Source organism: Myotis lucifugus, unplaced genomic scaffold, assembly GCF_000147115.1.
Source record: "Myotis lucifugus unplaced genomic scaffold, Myoluc2.0 scaffold_206, whole genome shotgun sequence".
NCBI lineage: Eukaryota > Metazoa > Chordata > Mammalia > Chiroptera > Vespertilionidae > Myotis > Myotis lucifugus.
In genome coordinates, this window is record NW_005871254.1 from 1,046,580 (window position 1) to 1,069,860 (window position 23,281).

Below are 23,281 nucleotides of genomic sequence, written 5' to 3' on the forward strand. Positions count from 1 at the left end.
ATTAAATGCAGCAAAAATTATGAAGCAGTACATGTGCTAGAACAAATAATACACATTTATTTTTAGCACAAGAATAGTAACATGAGATATTAAAAATATCCATCACTAGAGAAATGATTAAACTAAATCAGTATCATCCCATCTTAATAAGAATACTAATACTCAGTAAGAATAGTAAAGGAGTTAGAGAGCCGGACATCTGGCTTGCGAGTGGGAATTTCTGTGTCGCGCGCGACTAACGAGCGATTTTAAAATAGGTGATGTTGAGAAGGGCAAGAAGATTTTGGTTCAGAAGTGTGCCAGTGCCATACTGTGGAGAAGGAAGGCAAGCACAGGACTGGGCCAAATCTCCATGGTCTCTTTGGGCGAAAGACAGGTCAGGCCCCTGGATTTTCTTACACGGATGCCAACAAGAACAAAGGTATCACCTGGGGAGAGGCTACACTGATGGAGCATTTGGAGAATCCCAAGAAGTACATCCCTGGAACAAAAATGCTCTTCGCTGGCCTTGAGAAGAGTGCAGAAAGGACAGACTTGATAGCTTATCTCAAAAAAGCTACTCATGAGTAATAGCTGGCCACGGCCTTGTTTGTGACAAGGTCTCATGACTTTTTTTATGTGTACCATATTTAAATTGCCTTCCTACATCAGAATTCAGAGCATGAATGGCTGATAGAGCATTTCTTCTGGGCAGTCCTGATTTAAATGAGATTGGCTTGTGGTTAAATGAATATGGCCAGCTTTTTGAGCTTTGGTGGTAATTTCGGTCCAGCAAACCCTGTCGTTGTCCTTCCTTCTAAAAATATGATTGGACTTGATTCCTAGTGTTCAACTTTTCACAGAGGTGGTGAGTGCCATCTCAGAACCTACAGGAGACTGGCTTACATTTAGATTTCTATGACTGGCTGTGTGAATATGTTTACATTCTGAGGAAAGCCCTTCACTGTCTCTGAGACCTGCAAGACTAGCTGGTGTTTCAGGTTGTGTTCCTCGGCCTGTTAAAAGGAAGGGCGGCAGGTAAGCTGGCAGTGATCATTTTCTCTCTTTGGTCCCAACTATGCCAATTTAATAAAATTCCCTTTATCTAAACCGTTGCCTTTTACTGAATGAAAGGCATTTTAGTGTGGTTTACGTATAATAACAAATAAAGAGTATTTAACACTTCTATGTTTCATAGATAACCTTTAAGGCCAGATGCTTTTAAAATTCAGCGTGACAAGGTATAGTAGCAAACTTTGTGAATTCTTTAAGTCAGACTAAGTTATAATTCAGGATTGTCTTTTTTTTTTCTTTATTGGTTAAGGTATTACATATGTGTCCGTAACCCCCCATTGTCCCCCCTCACCCCCCTCAGGATTGTCTTGAATAGCTATTCACTGACAATAGATGTGTGTGATTGGTAATGGTGCTTTTTGCCAGCTCACTAGGATTAAAGTAGAGAATAGATCATCAACACAAAATGATAAATCATGTCATCATAAGGCTTAAGATAATTAAAAACAAAGTCACAGATTTAAAAAAAAGGATTACTAAAAGGATAATTTGTAACAATTGAAGAGCTATCCAAGGAATCAAGTGAAAAAACTCTGAATGATAAACTCAGTATGATACTCTGCACCCCCCTCACCCCTACGCCATCTGCACGGGCACAGGTATACTTGTAAAAACAAAGAAAAACACTTGAATATATACACTGCCAGATCATAACACCAGTTACCTCTGAAGATGTGAGAGGATGAAGACTGGAGGGCTCAAACTAAGCTTTATCTGTGAAGCTCTAAATTTTATAAAAGCAGCCACTGGTGACCGACCAGTGTGGCTCAGCAGTTGAGCATAGACCTATGAACCAGGAGGTCATGGTTCGATTCCCGGTCAGGGCACATACCCAGGTTGCAGGTTTGTAAGATGTGCAGGAGGCAGCTGATCAATGTCTCTCTCATTATTGATGTTTCTATCTCTCTCTCCCTCTCCCTTCCTCTCTGAAACCAATAAAAAATATATATTTTTTTAAAAAGCAGCCACTGGTATAATTGTTTTAAAGAATGTCTAAAGTTTAAATTAGTTCAAATTAATTATATATTCTTTCTACTTTGCATCTGCAAGCATTTGGTGAATAAAAAACAGTAATCTAGTTACTAAAAAATAAAAATAAAAAAATTTAAAAAATGCCAGGCACCATGCTAAAAATCTTTAGAATTCTGAGGTTAACTGTGGCACACAAAAATAGTCCATCTTTAACAATACAAACAAATGGTAAGCCAATGCTTTTAATCACTATATTGTATTGTTTGAAAAACTGTCTGAATTTACAGATCTTAATGGCAAATTCCACAGAAAAAAATTTGAGTTATTAAAACTATAGAGATTAGCCACATACAACTGGGAAAATACAAGTACCAACCAATAAGTACTAAATCCTTCAATTGACAGCTGAAAATTTTTATAAACAAATATTTCCCACCCTGGCCAGTGATGGTCAAAGGTTAGAGCATCAGCCCGGTTCAATTCCTAATCCATAGCATGTACATGGGTTACAATACAGGTTCAATTCCCGGCCCCCCCTTGTCGGGGAGCAGGCAGGAGGCAACCAATCAACTTCTTTCTTTCTCTCTCTCTCTCTTTTTTCTTCCTTCCTTCCTTCCTTCCTTCCTTCCTTCCTTCCTTCCTTCCTTCCTCCCTCCCTCCCTCCCTCCCTCCCTCCCTCCTTCCCTCCCTCCCTCCCTCCCTCTCTTCCCCCTTCCCTACATCCTTCCACTCTCTCTAAAAATCAATGAGCCTTAGCCGGTTTGGCTCAGTGGCTAGAGAGTCGGCCTGCGGACAAAAGGGTACCAGGTTCGATTCCCATCAAGGGCACATACTTCAGTTGCAGGCTTCTCCCCGGCCCAGGCCCTGGTCAGGGCTCATGCAGGAGGCAACCAATCGATGTGTTTCTCTCACATTGATGTTTCTCTCTGTCTTTCTCTCTCCCTAAAAAATCAATGGAAAAATATCCCCGGGTGAGGATTAACAAAAAATATATATTTCCCAATTAGGAAACAAATGCAAATTGGGACAATCTCTCTATACCAGCGTACATATATCATAGTAGCAGAACTCGTAACCCCTGTGCTGAGGAGATTGTAGGAAAATCATTATGCAGGATCTGTAACTTGGAATGTCCATCCAATTGTAAATATCGAGAGTCTTTAGTATAACTCTACACAACCTTATGCCTAAGAAAGCAATTCACATAAGCAAAGGAGCTTTCTGTATGAAAATACTGAATACATCATTATCTCAAAAAAAAAATCCTAAAAACAAGCCATTTTCCATATACATTTAGAGACTATGACAGCATCATATATTAGTGTGCTTAAAAATATAGTTTAGCCTGACTGACATGGCTCAGTGGTTGAGCATCTACCTATGAACCACGGTTCAATTCCCGGTCAGGGCACATGCCCAGGTTGTGGGCTCAATCACCAGTGTGGGGCATGAAGGAGGCAGCCGATCAATGAGTCTCTCTAAATCATTGATGTTTCTATCTCTCTCTCCCTCTTTCTTCCTCTCTGAAATCAATAATAAAAATATATTTTAAAAGAACAACAGAAGTTTAGCCTGGCCTGAGTGGTTCAGCTGGCTGAGTGCCATCCTGTGCACCACAAGACTACTGGTTTGATTCCAAGTCAGGGCACATACCTGGGTATGGAATTCAACCAATCCATGTTTCTCTCTTAATGGGTGCTTCTCTCTCTCTCTCTCTCTCTCTCTCTCTCTGTCTGTCTGTCTCTCTCTCTCTCTCTCTCTCCTCTCTCTAAGCATGTCCTCAGGTGTAGATTAAAAAATTTACACACACATATACAGGGGTGGGCAAAAATAGGTTGACAGTTTTGAGTACATGAAACACATCTATATATATAAAAGCCTAAGCGACCTTTATGACCGGACAACCGGCCAGTAGCTATGATGCACGCTGACCACCAGGGGGCAGATGCTCAATGCAGGAGCTGCCCCCTGGTGGTTAGTGCACTCCCACAGCCAACCTCCTCCGGTCCCTCCCCCCGGCGGGCCAACCTCCCGCAGGGCCCCTCACCCCCCAGCCCTGACTAGCGGCTGATTGGCCCTGATCGCTGGCCAGGCTAAGGGACCCCACCCGTGCACAAATTTGTGCACTGGGCCTCTCGTAGTTAATAAAGCTCTTATAATAATCATAACCTGCATGTCTTTTCCCATACAAACAACTATAAACCTAGTTTTGCCAACTTCTGTATATAGAAGTTTACAAAGCAAATTACAAAGACTATTTAAAGTGACAAGTACAAGGAAAAACTTATTATTAATATAAAGTAGCAGAAAATAAATTATGTATATATGACAAAAAGAATACATCCTTAGTAGGATACAAAAAAAAATTTTTTTTTCTTTTTCTTTTTTTAATCCTCACCCGAGGATATTTTTCCATTGATTTTTAGAGAGAGTGGAAGAGAGAGGGGAAAACAGAGAGAAACATCAATGTGAGAGAAACACATCGATTGGTTGCTTCCTGCAGAAGCCCTACCAGGGCCCAGGCCAGGGAGCAGCCTGCAACTGAGATACGTGCCCTTGACCTGAATTGAACCCAGGACCCTTCAGTCTGCAGGCCGACACTCTATCCACTGAGCCAAACCGGCTAGGGCAGGATATAAAAAATTAAGACAATGATATTAACACAGTAAGATTAGAAGATTCTTTTGAGCCTTATTGTTACTGCTATACTGTCTCACATTTTAAAATGGAGAGAGGGATTCAGTTTGGGTAACGGGCTATCTTTTAGAGGTTCTGCTTCCCAATTTTGTTTTTTGCTTCTTTTTTTTCTGAGAAAAATTAAGATAAAACTATAAAGTAAAATTATATAAATATGCATACATATGTATGGAAGTAGCCTAAAAACATGAAATTATTGAAGGAAAATTAGTTGTAAATATGAATAAATCCTTATTTTCTCATAAGTCATTCAAAAGTAATTTTAGTACCTAGTTAGTATGCTTCAATTAACTTCTAAAAGTAAAATCACTTTAATATATGAGCCTTACCTGGGTTGGATCATTGTCACTATGATTGGCAAAATCTTCCTCTGACTCCTTTAGGGGGAAAAAGGCTTTGTTGTTAATAGAGGTTTTACTTAGAAGCACAGAAGTAATTTCGGGTCTAAGTCTTTGGGGCTCCTCAACACTCAGTCTCTACTGATACTGGTCACCTGAGCATCAAGGTTTACATGAGGTGGATAGCTGACAATATCGCGTAGGGCTGTTCCAGGCAACATGTAATTTTTTGTGGTTAATTAAAACATCTCTAACAATTTGTTCATGTCCATCTGCACTATCCACTGGATTTAAAGTAAGAGTTGCATATTTAATTAACTAAATTATCCAAAATTGGTTTGTGTTACTTTACTTTTTATACTCCATTCTCTAGATTCCCTTCTAAATAGGATAACTACTTCATCAGGCCCAAGAAGAAAACATCAGTGTTTGCCACCAGCAATTAAGTAAAGGCTTGTATTGATGGCTAAAAGCAAAGGATTCAGCTCCTGGCCATCAGTTATGGCGAGGTTATTTAAGAAAAGATCATTTCCCATTGTTAGGTGTTTTGTTTGAAGGGCTGGCTGAAGGAGGGCAGGGGAAGAGGATGAGAGAAAAGAGAGGAGACAAGTATATGCATACAATGCCGTCTCCTTTTAGAAATTTACGCTCAAACATCTCTAACCTTTGCAATAACGGATATTCTGTCTAAAGGAACAAAGCCAGATACAACAGTGGTCAAGATCCACAGACCCTGAGGTACTAGAGCAGAGTCAGGTTACACTCTGGATATGAAGATGCTAGTGGCAACAACACAGCTAACTCTAAGCATTACTCTGGTCTAGAAGGTTTTATAATAAAGGTTTCAACAGTGTACATTTTTCCTAAAATTATTCAAAGATAAAACTTACTCAAAGACTGTATGTCAGAAAGAGATCCCACCAAAATATCTAAGCTGCCCTTTCAAAATTTCCTATATAATAAAAGGCTAATATGCAAATCGAGCAAATGACAGAATGAACGGTCGCTATGATGCACACTGACCACTAGGGGGCAGACACCCAATGCAGGAGCTTCCCCTGGTGGTCAGTGTGCTCCCACAGGGGGAGTGCCACTCAGCCAGAAGCCCTGAGCTGGGCTCATGGCTGGCAATCGCAGCGGCAGTGGTGGGAGCCTTTCCCGCTCTGCAGCAGTAATAAGGATGTCCGACTGCCCCCAAGGGCTCCTGGACTGCGAAAGGGCGAGGGCCGAGCTGAGGGACCGCACCCCCACCCCCCGAGTGCACGAATTTCGTGCACTGGGCCTCTATTATTAGTATAAAGAGGATTTGGTGGGGAGGTGAAGGGAGAGAAATGGTAAAAGGGATTAAAGCAGTTTTCCTTGTTTTTGTTCACAAGACATAAATGAAATCCAATCCCAAGGAAAAAACTTCACAATATGGCTTCTCTCACCCTTGAAAGGTTTATGAAGACATACTGCTAATTCACAAACATGTTATTTACTTAGCCTGCTAAACACACCCTAAGTCTCCTGCCAATCATGACCTGGACACACTGAACAGTCCTTACCTCTTCTTCATTCTCTTCTTCGCTGTCCACAATGCTGCCACGATTGCTGCCTACTGAACCTTCTGTTTAGAAGAAAGATAAGGTTATCACAAATATTCTTAAGAAAATGTGCTTAGTTTCTTCTCAAAATCACAAACCACCATATAGCAGCATCACAGAAATGCTTATAAAACTAGCTATACTGCCCTAACCGGTTTGGCGCAGTGGAAAGAGCATCAGCCTGCGGACTGAAAGGTCCCAGGTTCGATTCTGGTCAAGGGCATGTACCTTGGTTGTGGGCACATCCCCAGTAGGAGGTGTGCAGGAGGCAGCTGATCAATGTTTCTCTCTCATCGATGTTTCTAACACTCTATCCCTCTCCCTTCCTCTCTGTAAAAAATCAATAAAATATATTTTAAAAAAACAAAACAAAAAAACTAGCTATACCATTAACTGGAATTAAAAGTATCTTATAGTGAGGAATGAAATATTTATATAGCCTCAAAGTATCTCCCCACAAGATACTTATTAATTACAAAAAAATTATGAAAAATAAAGAAAAAAACTAGCCTGTACTCTTCAAAGATGTCATGGTTTTTTTTTTAACAACTAAATGCAGCGAGCAACCCTGGATCCAAATCAGAGGAAAGAAGTGACATAGAGGACATCATGGGGACAACTAGCAAAACTTGCACGTGACCAAGGATTAGCTAATAGTATTATGTCCACTGAAATGTCCTGACTTTGCTCATGATAGTGTGGCTGTATAAGAGAATGTCCTGTTCTTAGAAAATATACACAGAAATATTCAGAAGTGATAGCGATAATGTCTGCTTGCTGTCTCTCAAACAGGTTCAGAAAAAAATAGTATGTATATACATAGAGAAAGACAAAACAAATGTGGCAAAATGTTAACAACTGGTAAAGCTATGTGATATGTGAGGGTTCTGGTACTATTCTTACAACATTAACGTAAAGTTTGAAATTATTTTAAAATAAAATGATAGAAATGTTAAAAGTTACTAAAGTATTTGGTGCAAAGAATACCTTCACTGGATAGTTCTCCAAGACCTACGTCTTCTTGCTCCATGAACAGCTTTGACCCAATTAAATAAGGTAAAGGACGATCAATGTACAGATCCTGTGAAAAATAATAGAAAATAAGTCATTAAAGCCCTGACCGGTTGCTCAGTGGTTAGAGTACCATTCTGCGCACTGAAGGGTCACGGGTTTGATGCCCGGTCAAAGGTATGTACCTGGGTTGCAGGTTCAATCCCCAACCCTGGTTGGGTGTGTGCGGGAGGCAACCAATCGATGTGTCTCTCTCACATTAATGTTTCTCTCTCTCCTTTCCACTCTCTCTCTAAACCAGTGGTTCTCAACCTTCCTAATGCTGCAACCCTTTAATACAGTTCCTCATGTTGTGGTGACCCCCAACCATAAAATTATTTTCGTTGCTACTTCATAACTGTAATGTTGCTACTGTTATGAATCGTAATGTAAATATCTGATATGCAGGATATATTTTCGTTGTTACAAATTGAACATAATTAAAGCATAGTGATTAATCACAAAAACAATATGTAATTATATATGTGTTTTCCGATGGTCTTAGGCGACCCTTGTGAAAGGGTCGTTCGACCCCCAAAGGGGTCGCGACCGACAGGTTGAGAACCGCTGCTCTAAAAAAAAAAAAATCAATGAAAAAATATCCTTGGGTGAGGATTAACAGCAGCAACAAAAAAAGCAGCATTGGTAAGCAAAAAATCAACCTTTTGTTTTTATTGATTTCAGAGAAGAAGGAAGAGGAAGATAGATAGAAACATCAATGATGAGAGAGAATCCTTGATCAGCTGCTCCCCCCCTACTGGGGATCAAGCCTGCAACCCAGGCATGTGCCCTCAACCAGAATCAAACCTGGGACCCTCCAGTCCGCAGGCCAATGGTCTATCCACTGAGCCAAACCAGCTAGGGCTCAACCAATCGATCTTGAGAATCCTCAATAAGAGCCCTAAATCTGGAGAGAAGCACACCAAGGAAATCACCCAAATGGTTTTCAATGACTACTAGAGGCCTGGTGCACAAATTCGTGCACCAGTGGGGTCCCTCAACCTAGCCTGCGGGATTGGGCTGAAACTAACTCTCCAACATCCCCCGAGGGGTCTTGGATTGCGAGAGGGCGCAGGCCAGGCCAACGGATTCCACCAGTGCACTACTGGAGCCAGGGAGGGACATGGGAGGTTGGCCAGCCAGGGAGAGACCGTGGGAGGGCTCCAGGGCATGTCCGGCCCATCTTGCTCAGTCCCAATCGGCCAGACCCCAGCAGCAAGCTAACCTACTGGTCTACTATCTGCCCCCTGGTGTTCAGTGCACATCATTGCGAGCAGCTGAGTGGCCTCAGCATATCATTAGCATATTATGCTTTGATTGGCTGAATGGACGACTAGACATTTAGCATATTGGGCTTTTATTATATAGGATGAGAAGGTAGGTAGGTATGTCCCAGTTTTAGGCAGGAAGTATGGACAAACAGGTCACAAACAAGGCACAAAGGGACTCGAGGCCTCCTTCACACTGCATCAGAGAGCCAAGGAGAAGGCTGGGGGAGAGCACATGAAGCATGGCTAGAGGGAAAAAAAGAACAACAAGTATGCAAATATCTATAGTCAACATAATGAACATATGTCTAAGATGGATGTGAACCTATCTGGGAGAAAAAAAAACTTAAAAGAGAATAATAATATCCCCCAGATATTATACACTCTGTATAACTCAGAAAAGTGAAGCCAGTAAAATAAGACCAGATGATAAAACGTCAGAATGAAATGAAGGAGACAGTGTACATGATAATATATGCTGGAGACCCACCCACCACACACATTAACAATTTAAGGACAAGAAGGCACTCCACCCCTAGGACAACCTCACATCTCCACTGCAGGAGGAAAAGCTGGCTTGTCCTCTGAGAGGCATGGCCGTTGGCCATGACATCCTTCCCTATGGAAAGACCCAGGGATGAGGGAGAAAGAATAGTTCTGATGCTTCACACAACGAAGAGTTTAGGAAGATTAACATAAAGGGTAAAGATACAACAGCAATCAATTCAGTGCAAAGAAAAGAAAGTGATAATTGGGCCCTAGCCAGTTTGGGTCAGTGGATAGAGCGTCAGCCTGTGGACTGAAAGGTCCCGGGTTCAATTCTGGTCAAGGGCATAAGCACGGGTTGCGGGTTTAATCCCCAGTAGGGGGCGTGCAGGAGGCAGCCGATCAATGATTCTCTCTCATCACTGATGTTTTTCTCTCTCTCCCCCTCTCCCTTCCTCTCTGAAATTAAAAATAAAAATTTTAAAAAAGAAAGTGATAATTGGGCACACTGTTTGCTGACTTAGGAGGCCTTCCCAGGTCCTCCTGTGTGGGACTTGGAACTAATAGTGTGGTTAGGGAATACATTTCCCAGGGTCCACTGCTAACTTCTAAATCCCGACAGTAAGAAAGCAAGAATCAGCCCTGACTTGGTATGACACTAAGCTCAAACTGAAAGAGAAAAGTGCAGCTAAATGAATGACAAGAGTAGAGTTTTGTTTTGCAGCCTTTCAATTCGTAAGACACTTGCATGTCACAAGGACTCTCAAAAGCAATATAGCAACTTTTTGTGTTTACTTGAGCCTTCTGATATTGCCCAGTTGTCTCCTTTGACAATCTCAGAGGAAGTAATGGCAAAGCACTAAACACCTATTGGGCTAACAGTCTGCTCATGAGCGTGCAGTTTTATCCACAATGGCCAAAATCTGAAAACAACCCAAATGCCTTCAACACGTTCTGCAGTCTCCCTTAGCACAAGCTACAGAATTCAGGATCACAACAATCTCTACCTTTCATGAGCCTTCTTCTCATTCTTCAAAACACAATTCAAGTCTCTTCTTTACCCTAACTTTCCCAGCGTAGAAATCAGTTCTCTCTCACGGCACTTATGATGGTGACTCTCATAAATGTCTCCTCTCCCCGACAGTCTGGTAATGCTGTAATAAGGATCCTGCGAAGAGGAACCATGCCCTGAAACTTTGTATCCCCTAATGTGGCATGCTGCCTTGTACGCAGGTAAGTGCTCAATCAATGCTCTTGTAAAGCAAGTTTTCCTGATGGAGTCGATATAAGAACGCTGAGTCACATGCTCACTTGCTCAAGTATCCAAAACACAACAGGTGCAACAATAAGTATTTGAACTGCATGTCTTTACCTTTGGTTCGAGGATCAGCTCCACCCGGTCATTAGCATCATCTTCTTCAGAGTCTGAGTTTCCTGCTTTAATATCTAGTTGCTCAAATGCACTGTCCAATACTTGTAAACCGTAGTTCACAGCCTCCCGAACTTTAGGAATCAGATCTATTTCTTTCTGTTCCCGGGTCTTCTCCTACAAAAAAATACTGTTCAGCGTGGATCTTCAATATAGTGATTCCATCATAATAAAACAGTACGAATGTTCTCTAAAGCCTAGACTCATGCTCCAAAAAAATCTTCATTCGAAAGGCTGACGTAATGCTACCAAAAGGCAGATTCTGAGAAATGTCTTGACACTGACTTCGGAGTAAGTTTTAAATCTCAAGTTTGTCACTTTTAGGACAGGGATCGAAGTACCTAAGGCCTCAGGGCTCCAGATTCATCACCTATGAAAACAAAAGCCCTACTGTGTGATGGTTCAGCAAGACAAGTTAGGTGAAAGCACACTAACAGTTAATGGCACTTCGCTTCCCTGGTACTAGAGGAGTGAAGGGCCTAGACTTAGCTTCACCGTAACTGCATCCTACTAACCTTGGTCAATGGTCCTTTGGACAATTTAGGAGTAAAGACCTGGAAGAAAATACTCCACCCAGAGGTGTCATTTTTCAATGACAATTAAAAATAAGAATAATGCCCAGCCAGAGTGGCTCAGTGGTTGAGCGTCAAGGTATGAACCAGGAGGTAGAGGTTGGACTCCTGGTCAGGGCACTTGCCTGAGTTGTGGGCTCCATCCCACAGTAGGGGGCGTGAGGAGGCAGTCCATCAATGATTCTCTCTCATCAATGATGTTTCCATCTCTCCCTCTCCCTTTCTCTGAAATCAATAAAAATATATTTAAAAATAACAATAATAATAACTGGACAAATGCAGTTACTTTAATAAATTTGTTTCAAACCCCAAGAGGGTCAGTTTTGTCTCTCATTTACCCTGTTTCTCATCCTAGAACCAGCTCCCCAACCCGCCCTGAAGTCTGTGTAAAGCACCAACCTGCTGAAAACAGTTCAGTCTTCATTTCCTACAGTAGCAGCTCCCAATGACCATTCCCTCATACACTCAACTATGTCACCAATTTTGAGAAATATTGGGGGGAAAAATGCAGTGTCATTTCCCCTCTTCACAAATATTCTAGAAGATGATACATAATTAGAGAAAGAACCAAACCATACAGCATTGTTTTGAGGGTCAAAGGGAAAACCCTATGAGAACTGACATTTTGATCTAAATATGGAAGTGTTTCTGATTTAGCTTTTTGTTTTGGCTGCACCTTTCTTCCACTCTGGTATGCTTGGTGCTAGTAAATGGTTAACTCTGTACTAAGGGTGTGAACACATGTTTGTGACATAAATATAGTGTCGCTGGCCAGTGTTCTAAGTGGTTAGAGCAACGGCCCATGCACCAAAGGATCTTGGGTTTGATTCCCAGTCAAGGGCACATACCTGGCTTGCAGGTTCGATCCCTAGCCTAGTCAGGAGGCAACCAATCAATGTGTCTCTCTTACATCGATGTTTCTCTCCCTCTCCCCCACACTACCACTCTCTCTAAAAAAATCAATGGGAAAAAATATCCGTAGGTGACGCTTAACAAAAAAATAAAATTAAAAATAGTTCACTGAGCCCAAACTGGTTTGGCTCAATGGATAGAGCGTCGTCCTGTGGACTGAAGGGTCCCAGGTTCGATTCCGGTCAAGGACATGTACCTTGGTTGCGGGCACATCCCCAGCAGGGAGTGTGCAGGAGGCAGCTGATCGATGTTTCTCTCTCATCGATGTTTCTAACTCTCTATCCCTCTCCCTTCCTCTCTGTAAAAAATCAATTAAAAAAAAAACAGTTCAGTGAATACCTTCACTTTAAAATTGAGCCCTGTCTTGGTGGAACTGGATACTATTGCATTTAAAGAGTTAGCAAATCCTTGAGTACTATTAAAAACAGTTCTATTACGAGTAGTACTAGTAAAGGCTTGTTTATTTAAAACAAGGCTGAGAACTGTAGCTGGTTTCTAATATCCTTTCCCCGTCCAACAGTTTCATATGCTACAAGTCACAGTTACTGATAAAGCAGAAAATGATCTATATTTTCTAAATAAGTTAGAGCTGATTCAAAACGCCTCCTATAACAAACTTGGTCACACTGCACTGTGCTTTCCTGAGTGGGAGGAGAAGGGTACAACTTCTGTCAGAGCGCTAGCGTCTAGGCTTTGGCAATGACGTGAGGACCCGGGAAGAACACAGGAAGCCAGGGGGCTTATGAAGCCCTCCAGCATCCACCCGCCCCCACCTTTCCTTCCTCCTTTCTGACCTCCAGTATTTTCCACTAAGAGTCCACAAAATACCAGCTACACTCCCTAACTTAGAACCTTAGCTTGGCATTCTTTCTTGCTGAAATGGTCCTAAAACCTGGCTTTTCTTTTCTCAGCCAGCTAACATCTCATCCTTGGTGAGCTCTTTTGCATCCGAACTTCTGAAGCAGCAGTCACGCAGCTCTGACATGCTACCTCCTGTCACCCCAGCTAAGACTGTAACCTCCTAAAGGCAGAGCCTTTCTCCTAGTCACGAGCTCCCTGCAATCTCCCCGAGTTAATGCGCGTTCACCCACATGCCGCAGCACTTAGGAGGCGCCCGTGTGGACTAATCCCGCATCACCTCCCCGTTGTTTTTCACTGGCAGGAGTAAGAATCAAAGGAGTCATCTTGACAGGACAGGTAAACAGTCTTCAAAGAACTTACAATATACAGCCCAGCCTCTGGCCTGTTCCTGGGTAGCCCTCAATGTAAAAATGGTTTTTATATTTTTTAAGGGGAGGACAGAAAGGGAATAGAAGAATGAAAAGAAAAGAGACAAAAAAAGAGGCAGAGACCAATGAGGCCAGCAAAACCTAAAATATTTACTAACTGGCCCTTGACAGAAAATCTCTGCTGAACTGGGCTCCATTTTAAGCTGGAATGCTGGAACTTTACTATGTATTTTTTAACATACTAAATTTCTGAAATAAAAGACTTCAATTGTTGGCCTGACAGGAGCAGCCTTCCCCACTTCCCCAATATCCACCCCCGACCGGCCACCTTACAAGTCTCCACTACTTTCATCTCTAAGCCAGCAACTCCATGGAAGATTGAGTCATGCAAGTACCTGTTCTGCTTTTTCTGCCTCAGCCTTGAGAACCGGCTCCTCCACTTCTTCATCGTATACACGCTAAACATGGAAGCAAGTTCATTTTTAAATGGTTAAAACATCATTTGGAATAAATCACAATGAAAGAACTCAATATACAATAAAAAGGATTAATTCAATATACAATAAACACAAGGAAAAAATTATCATTAAATGGCTGAAGCTACTAGTCAAGGACAAAAAAGCAAAGATCAATTCACCAAAACTAAACTTTAAAAAAAGATACAATTGACTAGCCGACTGAAACCAAGCTCAATGTCATTGTTGACCAGAGTCACAAAAACCGTAAGATGCCAGTTTTCACACCTTTTTGCTTAACCTAACACTTAGTGTTGACGGGGCAATGATACAGGTAACTCAAATGTGAGGCTATTGAGAATGTCAACCGGCAGACATATCTACTAGGTAACATGAGCTTTAACATTTTGAGCAATAGAAATGGCAAAGGTAAAAGTTATTATCATTCTGTTGCTTCAAATAGCTGGTCAATTTTATTGTCCTATTTATATGAAAACAGACAAGCCATGCCACCCACAAATTGTTTACCTGCAGGCTAGGAATTTGACTGGCCCATGGGCATGTACACAAAGGCCTCTTCCCCAAAACAGAGCCATGACTCCAGCAACTCACTGTGATTTCCTCTATTTTTACAGTATTTATCCTATATAATAAAAGGATAATATGCAAATTGACCCTAACAGCGGAACGACCTGTCGCTATGATGCGCACAGACCACCAGAGGGCAGACACTCAACACAGGAGCTGCCCTCTGGTGGTCAGTATGCTCCCACAGGGGTAGAGCCGCTCAGCCAGAAGCTGGACTCATGGCTGGCGAGCGCAGAGGCAGTGGCGGGAGCCTCTCCTGCCTACACTGGAGGCGGGCGGTAAGGAGTAAGGGGTCCCGGACTGCAAGAGGGATGTCTGATTGCTGGCTTAGGCCCGATCCCCAGGGCCTGTGAGAGGGCGTAGGCAAGGCTGAAGGATCCCTCCCTCCCCTCCCCAGTGCATTAATTTCATGCACCGGGCCTCTAGTTGTCTTATAAACTCCCAAAGTAAAACAAGCTGTTACAAGCAGTGGGGTGATGAAAATGTGCTGGAATTAGATACTGGTAATAGTTACAAAACTTTGTCAATGTACCAAAACCTACTGACTTGCACACTTACTAAAAAAGTGAATTTTATGGAATGTGAATTGTATCTCAATTAAAATTAAAACATCAATATACAGATACATGGAGCCCAGCCGGTGTGGCTCAATGGTTGAGTGTTAACCTATGAACCAGGAGGTCACGGTTCAATTTGCAGTCAGGGGACATGCCAGGTTGTGGGCTCAATCCCCAGTAGGGGTTGTAAGAGGCAGCCAATCAATGGTTCTCTTTGATTATTGATGTTTCTCTTTCTCTTCCTCTCTGAAATTAATAAAATTATATAAATAAATAAATATGGAAAAGAGATATATTTAAAAATATTTTCTTCCCTACCTCCAACCTACCCCTTGGAATAACCAGTTTAAATGTGGTGCTATTCTGTTTCCTGTGGCTCCTAAACAAATGCAGACAGACATTCAAACATATTCAGAGTCCTCCCATCCTTCCTTGTTTTAAATAAGCATCCACTCGTACTATACTTAGTTCTCTGCCCCACTTTTTCACTTAATGTTCCCATAAGCCACTTTCTGGGTCAATGCACATACATTTGACTCAATCTTCGTAATATCTGCATAATATTCTATGGTATGAACTCAACCACAATTCGACAGCTCCCTATAGGTGAACATAAAGGAGATTTCCAGTTTTTGGCCTTGTAAACAAACTGCTATAAACATATGCACACATATATTCTTAGTCCCTGGCCCTTTTATTTCTATAGGTTTTCCAAAATAGGGTTGCCAAGTCCAAGTACAAAATTGTTTTTTAATCTTAGCAGCTCCTTCCAAAGTACTATCCACAAATCTGTGACTACTCACACTATCACCAATAATATATTCAAGTGCTCATTTCCCAACCCTTTTCCAGCAGATGTTATCTGTCTTTTTAAGATATCTGCCAAGCCTGGCTGGTGCGGCTTAGTGGATGAGTGTCCACCTAGGAACCAAGAGGTCACGGTTCCATTCCCAGGGCTCGATCCTAAGTAGCAGGCCTGCAGGAGGCAGCCAACTGATGATGTTTCTATCTCTCTATCCCTCTCCCTTCCTCTCTCTAAAATCAGTAAGAAGATATTAAAAGAAAAAAGATATCTGCCAATCTGATAAGACGTTGTTTTTAAATGTCCAGATCAATTCTCAAACATCAAATTTGTAATTCTAAGCAACTCCAATCAAAATACTAATAGGATTTTCTGTGGAACTTAGCAAGGTAATTCTCAAGTTCACATAGGAGAGTAAAAAGCCAAGGATAACCATGAAAATTCTGAATCAAAAAAAGCCATGGGGCCCTAGCCAGTTTGGCTCAGTGGATAGAGCGTCAGCCTGTGGACCAAAGGGTCCGGGGTTCAATTCTGGTCAAGGGCACGTACCTTGGTTGCAGGCTCCTCCCTGGCCCAGGCCCTGGTCAGGGCATATGCAGAAGGAAACCAATCGATGTGTTTCTCTCACATCGATATTTCTCTCGGTCTTTCCCTCTCTCTTCCACTCTCTCTAAAAATCAATGGAAAAATATCCTCGGGTGAGGATAAAAAAAAACAAAAAGAAGTCCTGGGGACTTGCCCTATTAAGACATTAGAAATCTATGGTATTTAAGATTGTGATACTAGCATATAGCAGATAAACGTAATAAAAGACAGAGGCCAGAATTACATGTAAGCCTGATTTTATTTTCACATAAACACATATGCACACACATGCATTAATAGACATAAATCAGTGAGGTCAACCACATAGAAAAAAAACAAGATGAGATCCCTACCTCATACTACACGTATGCATTCATACACATTCACACATATGTATTTTCCACGTAAGAACGAAAGGCAGAGATACAAAAGCCCTCACCTAAAATGTTTAAAGTTAAGGGAAAAAATGGGAAGTTGGTGCATTTGAATCAAATATGGAAAAATATTAAAATCTGTTAATGCAGGATGGTGCATATAGTTAGCATCTGTGGTTATCTGTTCTTTTCTAGGCATATGAAGCACTTCACTAAAAATTTTGATTTTGAAGGCTTATGAAATAAATTATGACCTATTGTTCTAGAATAAGAAAAATAAAGTTCACACAAGCCCTACAGATGTGTTAAAATGCTTATAATAAATTAAAATTAAGAAAAATGAAGTTTGCAAACACACACACACACACACACACACACACACACACGAACAGGGTAATCTAGAAAAGGTTAGAGTTAAAAATAAAAAGAGTAGAAAGAAATATGCCAAATGTTCCATGGTTTGTTCATTGGAGTGGCAAAATTATAGTTGATTTTTTAAAATTTTTTACACTTTAGTATTTTTTATTTATGCCAACCTCTTCTACAATAAGTGTTCTTTACTTTTATAACAAGAAAGAAGCCGAAACCAGTTTGGCTCAGTGGATAGAGCGTCGGCCTGCGGACTGAAGGGTCCCGGGTTCGATTCCGGTCAAGGGCATGTACCTGGGTTGCGGGCACATCCCCAGTGGGAGATGTGCAGGAGGCAGCTGGTCGATGTTTCTCTCTCATCGATGTTTCTAACTCTCTATCTCTCTCCCTTCCTCTCTGTAAAAAAATCAATAAAATATATTTTTTAAAAAAAAAACAAGAAAGAAAAGAAAACTTAAAGCCCAATGTCTGTATGGGAAATGAATTTGGGATATATACCAAATGCTGAGCGGCTCTGCTCTAGCTGACAAAGTTGCAGATGCTTCTTCAGTTTCCATATCCTTTTTCTAATTGTTCTATAAAGAAAATTGGGAAGTAATTTTCACATACCAAAAAAAAAAAATTAATTTTTGAAACTGACTTTTTAAAGAGGAAGGGAGAGAGAAAGAGAGAGAAACATCTATCTGTTGCCTCCCGTACTTGACAACCTGGGTATGTGTCCTGACCAAGACTCAAACCCGCCACCTTCTGGTGTACTGGACAACACTCCAATCAACTGAGCCACACCAGCCCCGGCAAGTAAGTAATTCTTAAAATTGAGACTTTAAGACATGGCAGCTTCAGAATTCAAATCGTGAGAACATCTTCCCTAAAAGGTTGAGGTTCATGCTGAAGTCTGAACAGCACCATCATCCTACCTTTTTCTTGCCTGTCATTAAAAGCTACCTCCCAAGACATCAACAGCCTCAGCGGAAAGCCAAACATGACATCTCAGAAACCAACCAGCAAATACATAAAACCCATGGGAAATTTTAGAGTAACCAAGACTGTGCACCTTTGGTCACTAGACACATCAGATAACCAATGCTACCTTCCTTCATCCTACCAGGTGGAGCTCACAGGTTCACGTGTGTCTTGATCATTTTCAAATCAGTTAGTCAGGCCCAGATTTTAAAATATCTTGGGTATTTTCACTCAAAGGACCTTTTCCTCATATGGGGAGAAGGTAAAAGGTGAAGATGGGGAACTGGAGAAAAGGGGACCAGGGGCAGGGGATTTCTGAACAGGCTATACACAGTGCCGGTCCTTTTCATGATGTGTTCTCTCATTCACTTACTTAAATATTCCCTGAGTCTCTACATATCAGGTCTGTGCTAGGCCCAAGGAATAAAACATTCTGCAAAAATATGGGGCTTGATTCAGTAGAGGAACTGCATATCAATAAATGTAAAATTGGAGAAACCAAGATGGCGGCATAGGTAAACACCTGAAATTGCTGCCTCGCACAACAACTTCAAAAATACAACTAAAAGACAGAACAGACATCATCCAGAACCACAGGAAGGCTGGCTGAGTGGAAATTCTACAACTAGAAGGAAAGAGAAAAGCACACTGAGACTCAGAGGAGCTGCGGAAATAAAGTGCAGAGGTACGGAAGTGCATGCGGAAAGGGCTGGCAACTGAGGACACGATTGTCTTTTTCAATCGGGAGGGAGTCTCAAGCTCCAGACTGCTCTGAACTCCAGTTCTGGGCGAGTCTCTGGGGACCCAGACTCATACGGAGAGAAACTGGACTGTCTGGCAGCGGGCGGAACTCGAGGGCAGCTTTCTCTCAGAGGTGCTTGCAGCGATTACCGATTACCGTGGGACACTGAGACCCAGGGCCTCTTAGGGCAGGACTGAGGATCAGCCATAGCTGTTTGCTCTGCCCTGTTGATCCCCTGAGACCCCACCCCACCCAAGCTGCGCACAGAGGCTTTTGCATATGAATGGCCTGGCCCTTTGCAATCTAAAATTACCTAACAAACTGCAGCTGGGTCAGAGAGACCCAGAACATCCAAAAGAAGGCCCAAGGCCCCCAGCAGCTTGCATTGCTTCACAGCTGGGCCTCATCTGGGCACCTCCAAATCCCAAACAAAGAGGAGGAATCTGCAGATCTCTCCATAGCTCCTGCTGGGTAGCCTCAGGCAGAGGCTAAATTAGCACCTCCTTAGAGATCCAAGAGCCAGTGTACCCAGTGGTCAGAGTGGGACCATCCAGATTACAACTCCTCAGATCCAAAAGGGACACACTCAGGGGGCAGACTCAGTGAGCACCAAAGCTCCACTGAAGCAAATCTTGCCCCATAAGAGTGTCTCTAGCACAGAAGTTCTCCCACCATAGACACAGCTGATTCTCACAGCCAATTGGCCTGGAGGTCAATTCCTCCCAGTGATACCAACTACAATCAAGGCTTTAACTACAACAAGACTGTGCACACAGCCCACAAAGGGGTGCACCAAGAGTGTTCACCTCAGGTCATTGGGGAGGCTGAGCCACTGGGCCCTATAGGACACCTACCACACAAAGCCACCCTATCAACACAGGGAAGCAGCCAAATTGCGTAGACAAAGAAACAGGTCACAAATGACAGAAATGGAGGAAAGCAAACTACTGGATATAGAGTTCAAAACCACACTTATAAGGTTTTTCAAGAATTTTCTAGAAACCGCCAATAAATTTAGTGAGACCCTCAATAAATCTAGTGAGACCCTCAAGGATATGAAAAAGGATCAACTAGAAATTAAGCATACACTAACTGAAATAAAGAATATTATACAGACTCCCAATAGCAGACTAGAGGATCGCAAGAATCAAGTCAAAGATTTGAAGTACAAAGAAGCAAAAAACACCCAACCGGAAAAACAAAAAGAAAAAAGAATCCAAAAATATGAAGATAGTGTAAGGAGCCTCTGGGACAACTTCAAGCGTACCAACATCCGAATTATAGGGGTGCCAGAAGAAGAGAGAGAGCAGATATTGAAAACCTATTTGAAGAAATAATGACAGAAAACTTCCCCTACCTGGTGAAAGAAATAGACTTACAAGTCCAGGAAGCGCAGAGAACCCCAAACAAAAGGAATCCAAAGAGGACCACACCAAGACACATAATAATTAAAATGCTAAGAGCAAAAGACACAGAGAGAATCTTAAAAGCAGCAAGAGAAAAACAGTTAGTTACCTACAAGGGAGTACCCATAAGATTGTCAGCTGATTTCTCAACACAAACTATGCAGGCCAGAAGGGAGTGGCAAGAAATATTCAAAGTGATGAATAGCAAGAATCTACAACCAAGATTACTTTACCCAGCGAAGCTATCATTCAGAATTGAAGGTCAGATAAAGAGTTTCACAGATAAGAAAAAGCTAAAAGAGTTCATCACCACCAAACCAGTATTATATGAAATGCTGAAAGTTATTCAAGAAGAGGAAGAAAAAGGTAAAGATAAAAAGTATGAACAAGTACATATCTATCAACAAGTGAATCTAAAAATCAAGTGAATAAAAAATCTGATGAACAGAATAAACTGGTGAATATAATAGAATCAGGGGCATAGAAAGGGAGTGGACTGACAATTCTCAGGGGGAAAGGCGTGTGGGGGGTGCAGGAAGAGACTGGACAAAAATCGTACGCCTATGGATGAGGACAGTGGGGGCGGTAAGGTCAGAGAGTGGGGTGGGAACTGGGTGGAGGGGAGCTATGGGGGGGGGGGAAGAGGAACAACTGTAATAATCTGACCAATAAAGATTTAATTTTAAAAAAATAAAATAAAATAAATGTAAAATTATAATCTTGGGAAATGCTACTAAAGAAGTCATTAACTTACCCCACACCCCCCCAAAAAAGAAGTTATTAACTAGGTCAATTAATGTTTCAGAACATAATTCCCAAATTAACAAACTAATAATGAAGAATCACGTTCCTTTCTGGTAACACTGAAGCACTGTTAATTAGCACTTCTCCTCCTTCAGAGTCGTCCCTGGAGCCTGTACTAACAGTACTGATTTCTCTTGCCCTACAAAGGCCTGAATGCTCCTCAGTTTCACTAATTCATAATGCAGTTTGCAACCTTGTCCGTGCCAAAGGTTAATTACTAAAACCCAGAACTGACTTTGAATATCTTTCTAATAAAGCATGAAACCAAATGGCACCATCACGCAAACTAGAGTTATGTCAGGATTTGAGGAAACCATATAAAGAGCCAAATCACTGCCAAATATATTATCAGCCTATAGATACTTTTAGCCATACTCTCAACATCATGCTCTGCCATGAATGGAAAGAGCAGGTATCACACGCAGTTAAAGTTGGCAGTGGCAACAGGCACATCCAGAGACAAATTCTGGCTGCAGGCTGAAACGGGAAGACATAAAGAACTAAGGGCGATGGACAGATGGATGGGAAACAGGGAATCCAAGAAGTGAACAGTAATGCAGAACTATTACACACACACAAAAAAAAACACCTTCAAAAACAAAAACCTAGCACTTAACAGAAACTCAATAAATATACAGATAAAATTACACCTGGTGTACAGCTCAGTAATCTGTTTAGGGTTGATTCTGTGTCATAGGTTCAGCAATCATTAATAAAATGTTAGTTGAAAATATTCCAACTGGACACATGCACGCCTTTAATATAATTTATCTGAACATAATGGAACATTCTATAACTATAGTCACATGCTGGTGGCCCAGACAATCAGACCAGGTGCATGGCCCTCTCTACAGAATATGCCAAAACAAGGCTTGAGTGCCACACAATTCAGCACAACTGCGGACCACTCTCAAAACTAAAAAAGGATGAAAAGGCTACAATATGAGGAAATTTTATAATTACATTTTTTAAAGGCTTAAAAAGATGTATTAATTTTTAAAAAAGACATTAGTCCTAGAGAAAGAAGCTTAAAGTACCAAGAACCACCACTTGCCTCAAAATTTAGGAAATAATAGACCTCTTGCCACTCCAGAAAGCATTAGCATTTAGAAAGAAGTCTGACGCAGCTAAGCAACTCACATTCTCAATGAACTGGGTGTTAGACAGCATAAGGAAGTCATTGAAGACGTTATGCAGGCGACAGTCTGTGGCTTTAGTTTCCCGAATTAGTCCGTCCACTTGTTTCTTGATTTCATGGGTCCTAGAGATAGTCTGCTGTGAAAATTCCTGTAGAAACTGTAGTAACTATTCAAAAAATAAACGTACAGAAGTGTCAATATTATATGCATCTACTTTTTGTCTCAAAATAAAAAACCTATTCCCTTTCACCCTTGTGTGCGCGCTGGCATGTACAAGAGAGGCCGGTTTTGTCCCGGCCAAGGCCAAGTGGAAGCGAAAAGCACTTAGAAAGCTCACCAAACCCCTGGCAAGCGGGCAGTGGGCACGTGCTGTTTCTTTTCTGTAGGAATTTTAAAGTCCTCTTTGGTTGTCATTCTACAGGGGTCACGGAAAAAGGGTAAAATAACCAATCGCTACTTTTTCCTCTGCGACTCTGGAGTCAGTTCTGAGCCTGAAGAACCAACCACTCAAGGATGACCTGGTACTGGCCTGCCCAGCGCCCGGTCCGGTCCGGCCCAGCAAGGAGCCGGCGCACCGGTGCCACCGCCGTCCCGGGTCAGGGCGGGCATCCGCCCCTTCAGCAGGAGAAGCCGGGCCGGCCACGTCCGAGGGGCAGCACCAAGGGCTAGGCCCACTGCCCGCCCTCTCTTGACGCCTGGGCCCTGCCGGGGTGGGTTTCCGAGCGCGAGAGGCATGGGGTTAAGACCGGCGGCAGCGGGACGGACTGGGTGCAGGGAGAAGCGGGGTCCAGCCCTCCCGCTCGCGGGCCGGGCGTCCCTCCATACGGCCGCCTACCCTGCGGTCCCTCCCGGCCGCCCCGGGGCCCGCCTCTAACGCGCGCGTCGGCCGCCAGCGACCAGGTCTG

The 23,281-nt window shown here is 42.3% G+C and overlaps 1 protein-coding gene and 1 pseudogene across 3 annotated transcripts in view; one reads left to right on the top strand and one right to left on the bottom strand.

Moving 5' to 3' along the window:
- The window catches only part of WASHC2C (WASH complex subunit 2C), a 67,554-nt gene extending 44,695 nt beyond the window's left edge, over positions 1 to 22,859 (bottom strand). For 2 of the 3 annotated variants that reach the window (XM_023761294.1, XM_023761292.1), the window contains exons 1-7: positions 22,714 to 22,858; positions 22,378 to 22,542; positions 13,988 to 14,050; positions 10,823 to 10,996; positions 7,634 to 7,727; positions 6,608 to 6,669; positions 5,052 to 5,099 (exon numbers count right to left, since the gene is read on the bottom strand). In XM_023761294.1, coding sequence (XP_023617062.1) covers positions 5,052 to 5,099; positions 6,608 to 6,669; positions 7,634 to 7,727; positions 10,823 to 10,996; positions 13,988 to 14,050; positions 22,378 to 22,407 — 471 coding nt within the window. In that variant the 5' untranslated portion in view covers positions 22,408 to 22,542; positions 22,714 to 22,858. Of the gene's footprint in view, positions 1 to 5,051; positions 5,100 to 6,607; positions 6,670 to 7,633; positions 7,728 to 10,822; positions 10,997 to 13,987; positions 14,051 to 22,377; positions 22,543 to 22,713 lie in introns of all 3 variants that reach the window. The other variant, XM_023761293.1, reaches the window with a different exon arrangement.
- On the top strand, positions 114 to 770 carry LOC102424950 (annotated as a pseudogene).
- Positions 22,860 to 23,281: the final 422 nt, after the last annotated feature.